General features: G+C 33.1%; 1 protein-coding gene across 1 annotated transcript; it reads left to right on the top strand.

Annotated features, from left to right (window-relative positions):
- The first annotated feature begins 1,456 nt into the window (after positions 1 to 1,456).
- Positions 1,457 to 2,828, top strand: LOC130622680 (uncharacterized). The gene is made up of 2 exons (XM_057438168.1): positions 1,457 to 1,524; positions 2,255 to 2,828. The coding sequence occupies exons 1-2, from the start codon at positions 1,508 to 1,510 to the stop codon at positions 2,745 to 2,747; spliced, it is 510 nt and encodes a 169-aa protein (XP_057294151.1). The 5' UTR covers positions 1,457 to 1,507; the 3' UTR covers positions 2,748 to 2,828.
- Positions 2,829 to 6,744: the final 3,916 nt, after the last annotated feature.

Here is a 6,744-nt window from a genome sequence, read left to right as displayed (position 1 = left end):
ACTGTACATCCAAGAGGTTTCCTTTTACACCTTAGACCAAAATTGTGAAGCTCCTAAAGTTCAGTCTGGATAGTATTCTTTAATTACGCTAATGATTTATGAATTTTTCAGTTTTAGTAAGCTTATAAAGGTTTTGCTTATTATAAAAGAGGGTTATGTTTTTATATAATGTATATGTGGTTTGAAATGAAAACTTAGAAATTGACAGAGATATTCAGTGGTTTTTGCAAATATTTTCTGCTTTCTTTTTTATTTTTTTTATGTTAATAGAATGTGTATATTTTTAATGGCGGAACTCCTAAATATAGACTTCTTAATATTCCTGTTAAGATGCTGAGTATATTACTCGAGGTATATAGACTGAGCTTGACAAAGTCTTTCTATAACAGGCAAAAATATTCTATGGCGCCCATCTTAACCAGAAATTTGTTATTCGAGATATTTAAAAGGATAGTTACTTTACAACAGTTAAAGGGACTCCTGCATTAAAAATTTAATTTTTATATGTTGTGGAGAATAAAAAGTTGTTCATCAAGTCCTTTGACATTTTTAAAAATCCTTTCTCGTTGCATGTTATAAGGTTTTAAATATTCTTTGCTGACATTATATTTCTACCTGCAATTCAAGATAATATCCTTCCTAAACTACAAAACTTTGCATATCTTAATGTATCATCAATAGAATAAGTGCACATGCTTCACATAGTTTTGATATTATGTAAGTTTGCAATATATTTCATATATTAATTTATGCTTACTAAACAAATCGTGTGTAACTGAAAGTGCCATAATCATTTTCCACATGTGAATAATCGTGAAAATAGTGGGAATCCTGCATTGAAAATGATATTTTTGTACTTTCTAGAGAATAAAAAGCTGTTTATCAAGTTTTGTTTTAGAATTTTTGTGTTATTTGTGTAGGCAGAACATGACATGTTTTTAAAATGTATAAACAAGTCATTTAGCAGCCTGTAAACAACGGATTTAGATTTGTTTTCTCTTATCAACAATTTCAACAAAAACTAAAAAAAAAAAAACACGTAGAGTTATATATAACTCAGGATTACTTCGTGGAATATGATTTATTTGCTTTGACACAATTAAATTATATATTAAGTTACATGTGGTTACAAAACTATGTTTCCTTACGTCAATAATGGTTTTTAAAGTTTACCTTGAATTACAAACTGGCTTACTTTGCTTGTATACTGATAGCTTATTCGTATATTCAGCTGGTGATAAATACAACGATTCTTTTAACGGCTGCTCAAATATTTCGTTAAAATTCTCTGTTTTATTTTTTTACATCGGGGCTTGACAACAACCCAAAGTCGCAAAATTTTATTTTTAAGGAAATACAGCGTTTTTAAATGTATATTTAATTAAATATTTCAAAAACAACTTGTTTAAACTTGCTTTGCTTGTATGCTCTGTAAATATTTGTGCGTATATTTTATAGATTGTTAGAGAATCAATTTCATTTCTTAGTTGCAGAAGGAACAAGAAAGATGTTTTTTAAACCAAGGTATTTCAATATCTTTCATCATATTTTTTGTTGTTTTCTGATAAAGTTATTAGAATTTTGATCGGGACTACAGTGTATTATTTTATACATTATAAAAAAGTTTTAACGTTCTAATAAGTAGTCATCATTGGGATTTTGCCACGTAAAAAATTCTTTTGTTTCAATTGGACATGCACAGCCACGTTTTTTACTCGATAAAAATTTCTATTCTATTTCTATTAATCTTGTCATGTGCGAAAAAGCGGTCTATTTGACTCTCGATGCAAACCATTTTAACATTTTATGCAATGTTTTGTTTATGTTAAGTAGTAGTACTTTGTATTAAAACATTCGAGAAATTGTTAAAAAGTTTATAGTGTTAGATGAAATTTGTTTCGGCTATTAATATGACTGCATGAAACTTAGGTGCTTGAAAATTTTTGTCAAACAAAGTTAAAGTCAATGCCATCTTTACAAAACAGGTTTTTTGTTTCCTAAAAATATCTTATCGAATTTGAGCTTGAATAATGTTTGAGTATGTCAACGGTGCGTTCGGTGTTTTACCAATTTGGCAGGCCTCTCCGGAATTTTTGCCTTTATAATCTTAGAAGGATTTAACATTGTTTCATTAGCCATTTTAGATTTATGGATGAATGATTTTTGCTACCTGTCAATTGAACTTTAGTCCGACGAAACTAGAATTGATAATGGATGAAATCTGTGAACTGATTTGTTGCAAACTTTACTTTAGATTTTACCTCATACTGGGGACCTTCATAGCACTTGTTACAAGTGATTCGTGCAAAAATCCTTCTGGAACAGACTGCGGATGGTATAAAAATTGTTTGGAAAAAGCAATTCCTTGTGGTTCAAGCGGATACGCCATGAAATATGCTACAGTGTACTGCAACAAATACGACGCCAACCTGAAACATTTTTCTACATACGGTCAATCATGGGTGCGAGCAGTTAAAAAATGTTTGCAAAAAAAGCTAGCGCCACTGCTCAGTCAAACACCCAAACCAAGCTGTGCTACGATCAAACAATTCGCTTTTGATACACACGTTCCATGCTATGTAAAACCAACCACCAACCGAGATCCTTCGTTTTGCAGCTTAAGCTTAGGCGATTATTGGCAAGTGTTGAAAACTATCAAGGGAGCTTTCCTTACAGAATTCATTAGCACAGTCAAAGGCGGATGGAAAACTTTGGTTGATTGCTGGAAAAGAAGACATGGACTTTAATATAAAAAACATGTTTTTTTGTCCTTTTGTCTTGTATCTCAATCTTTATAAGGAATACATTAAACATGCAATTATAATAAATCCAAATAATTCGTTCGTTCGTTCGTTCGTTCGTTCGTTCGTTCGTTCGTTCGTTCGTTCGTTCGTTCGTTCGTTCGTTCGTTCGTTCGTTCGTTCGTTCGTTCGTTCGTTCGTTCGTTCGTTCGTTCGTTCGTTCGTTCGTTCGTTCGTTCGTTCGTTCGTTCGTTCGTTCGTTCGTTCGTTCGTTCGTTCGTTCGTTCGTTCGTTCGTTCGTTCGTTCGTTCGTTCGTTCGTTCGTTCGTTCGTTCGTTCGTTCGTTCGTTCGTTCGTTCGTTCGTTCGTTCGTTCGTTCGTTCGTTCGTTCGTTCGTTCGTTCGTTCGTTCGTTCGTTCGTTCGTTCGTTCGTTCGTTCGTTCGTTCGTTCGTTCGTTCGTTCGTTCGTTCGTTCGTTCGTTCGTTCGTTCGTTCGTTCGTTCGTTCGTTCGTTCGTTCGCTCGTTCGTTCGTTCGTTTTTTTTTTTTTCCTGTTTTGTGCCAAATACAGTTGGGGGCAACAAAATCTTGAAAGAGTATTTCTTATGTTATATGTAGTTAGGTTTCTTTCTCTTTAATGTAATAAAACCTAAGCTAAAGTCTTATTGGGCGATTCAATAAGAGCTATTCTGCGCACAAATCACTAGTCTCGGATATTAAATACAACAAGAACCGACATTTTTCGATTCCAACAACCAGAACCTGGGGGGAGAATACGTGCAGGAATTTAATGACGAAGGAGAACTACTTTACATTCAGCAGGAAGTTTATTTATTCACTACGTCACAGAAACGTGCACGCACAGTCAACTTTGTTAATTATTATTTTAATTTAGTTAATGAAAAAACATCATCAAACCACAGAAACCGCATATAATCGCGTTCGTTTTCCTTCACATTGAGATGGACAAAAGTCTTTCCGATGTCAGGCGTCAACGCTATTAGAAAAATTTGAATTAAAATCATTATCTCGTACAAACGTGGTGTGAGATGGGAGCTCATTGTACAGACACTGGTTAAGACTGGGTGCACATAGGGTGAATTTAGATGAAACATGTGAAACGATTCTCAATTTCGTCGTCTTTTTTATCGTTTCTCAAGAAGAGTAACGGTTTCTATTATACATGGAGGAAGATCTAGAATTTGTTAAGCAAGTGATATCTTCTTTATACGTATACGATTTTTTGAGCGTCGACTACGAAGTAAGTAAACCATTAAAATTGGACAAGAAGCTGAAATTATGTTTTCTCTAGAAACACTTTAATCTTTGGAAATGAAAAACCAAGAGCAATATTCTGCGGAGTAGAATTTATCTTGACGAGAGGGGAATGATGATAATTCCGCTGAACATACAGAAAATAAAATGCTTGAAATCAGTTGGAATGAGCGGAATGACCTACCTAAACTCAGTTTTTCGGATCTTTGCGAAGAAGCTTTAAAACTTGACACAACTAAGAGAAACGTTTTGAAAATGTGAGCGAGTTTTTATAATCCATTCTTCTTCTTCTTCTTAATTTATTTAACGTCGGAGAAATAACTATGTACATATAGCTTCCTGATATAAAAAAATAAATAAATACATACTTATAAATATACAGGAAACTAATCAAATCCGACAAAAATTTGTTTATAGTTTTATAAAAAATGTATAAAAATTATGAAAAATTATTTGAATAGACCGAGTGACTGAAATCATACTCCTTTAGTTTCGTTTTAAATTTTTTAAGGCTGTTACAACTTTTCAATTCGGAAGGGTAAAGTGTTCCAAATTTTAGGCCCCAATGAGCGAAGACATTTTTCCCCAAAATTTTTAGTATTAAAGTTCAATGTTTTAAGATTATTTAAATATTGACTTCGTACTGGCCTGTTTGTTTCGCTGCGTTGAAAGATGTCTAACATAAATGGCGGATTTAAATTATTAAGAGATTTAAAAATCTCTATACATAGATTTCGTATTTGCATAATTTTCATGTAGTTACTTTTGTTCTTGCTAGAAATGTACTTTTCTTTTCTCTCTGAATATCCGCTATCTACAAATTTTAGGGCTCGCTTATGGAGTTTTTCGACCCTAGAAAGTGATTTTGAAGATGAGAAATTCCAAATAAGTGGACAGTAGTTAAAGTTTGAATACACAAAACTTTCTGCTAAGACACTCTTAGCTTTAAAAGGAAGTATGTTTTTAAATCTATACAAAGCATTTAGTTGCGCAGATGCTTTCTTGCAAACCTCATTTAAGTGCTGATCCACTGGGACTTTTACAGCTGATAATCGTTAGTCTGAAGAAAAATTCCGTTGTGTGGGACGAGAAAGTAAGCGCTGGTTTAAGGATAATAATATTCAAGGTCTTAAGAATCTCGGAACAATAACCATCGATCGATGTTATATAGTTAACGACTTAACTGATCCCATTCTCAGCTAAGAACTTCATCGTTTCAGCGACACTAGTCAGAAAACCTACAGAGTTTGTGTCTATTTGAGAACAATCGCTCAGGCGGGTTTTATCAAAACAACGTTAATAATGCGCCCTCCCTAACACGCTACCGTATATTTCACCACATTCTCCTAATGTGTGTCACGTGACCGCATGTGTCACAATTTTTTTTCGAATGTGTCTCACGTGACCGAATGTTTAACATAGATTTTTGAGCGCTTTGTGTATCCTTTGATATTGCCGCAATTTTAGAACATTATTTTGTAATGTTGTATGAAAACTATAATTGAAAGAAAGAGTTGTAATACAATAATAAACAACGAAATATATAGGATAACTAAATCACACTGTTAGTCGTAGGATAAAAACACATCGGGTTGGTAACGCTGAAAGCATGCCATAATTTAAATGCATAATTCACAAATCCATAAATAATGTTCAAATGGTACTTTTTTCAATTTAGAGCAAAACACAGACCTCATAAAAATCATAACAGCAGTAATTAGTGGTTTTGTGTTTGTAAAAATTATAATTCTACTTATTTGCGTTGCAATAAGACGAAAGGGTTAGTACAACTATGTTCCTATTTTTCTACTTAATTTTCACCCTATTTTATATGGGCGGAAATTTTCAAAGTAAATTTTCCTCCAGAAAAGGTTCGGCCAAGTAATAAATGTTTTGGAAACGTTATCCCCTCCCCCCCTGACTGGGAAATATAGTTGTATTAGCCCTTGCCCACACAAACCTGTAATATGGTCCCTACTTTAAGGCTTAAATTAATATTAAATGAACATGAAAGCACAAGAAATACAAGTTATAGAATACAAGGTAAAGGTTATTTTCCATTAGGCGATTTTTGGTCGTACGCATTGCTGATAATTCGAACAAGCAGGCTATGATGACTGTATCGGATAATACCTACAGCCGTGCATGATTTTTAAATTAAGCCAACATTTTCTGTAGAAATCGAAAATTGTATTCTTTTAGTAAAATTTTCTTTGTACTTTTTATGTGGTTTATGGAAAAATGTTTACTAAGTACATGTCAAAAATCATTTTTGAATGTCCAACCAAAAACCAAAAAGAAATCCGAAAATAGTCAAAGATCGCTAAAATTTCACGAAAATTTGGAACTTAGTAGCGACCACCTTACAGCACGCAATTTTATGTAAACAAAGTTACCACGCATGTCATATTGATTATCAAATTATATTGATTACCAAATGATATTGAAAAATTATTTGTAATCATTTAATCCTATTCCTGGTCGGAATCTGGGACGGAAAATAAGTTTTTATTTACATCACAACATTTTTTTTTATTTTCTCGTATAAAACATGTGCGTACATTTTGCACTCGGTAACCACAAGCCTGTTTAAAGGGCTTTATCTACATGTTATGGTGGATTGAAGGATTTTTTCAAACACCGTTTGCACTTTCTCGGGAAACTAATTTTAAAAAAGGCTTTCACACTTCAAAATTTAACACAACCTGTTATGCTACGCTTATTTTGCA

The sequence above is a fragment of the Hydractinia symbiolongicarpus genome, chromosome 12 (assembly GCF_029227915.1).
Source record: "Hydractinia symbiolongicarpus strain clone_291-10 chromosome 12, HSymV2.1, whole genome shotgun sequence".
Classification (NCBI taxonomy): domain Eukaryota; kingdom Metazoa; phylum Cnidaria; class Hydrozoa; order Anthoathecata; family Hydractiniidae; genus Hydractinia; species Hydractinia symbiolongicarpus.
This window is presented reverse-complemented; position numbering and strand designations above follow the sequence as displayed.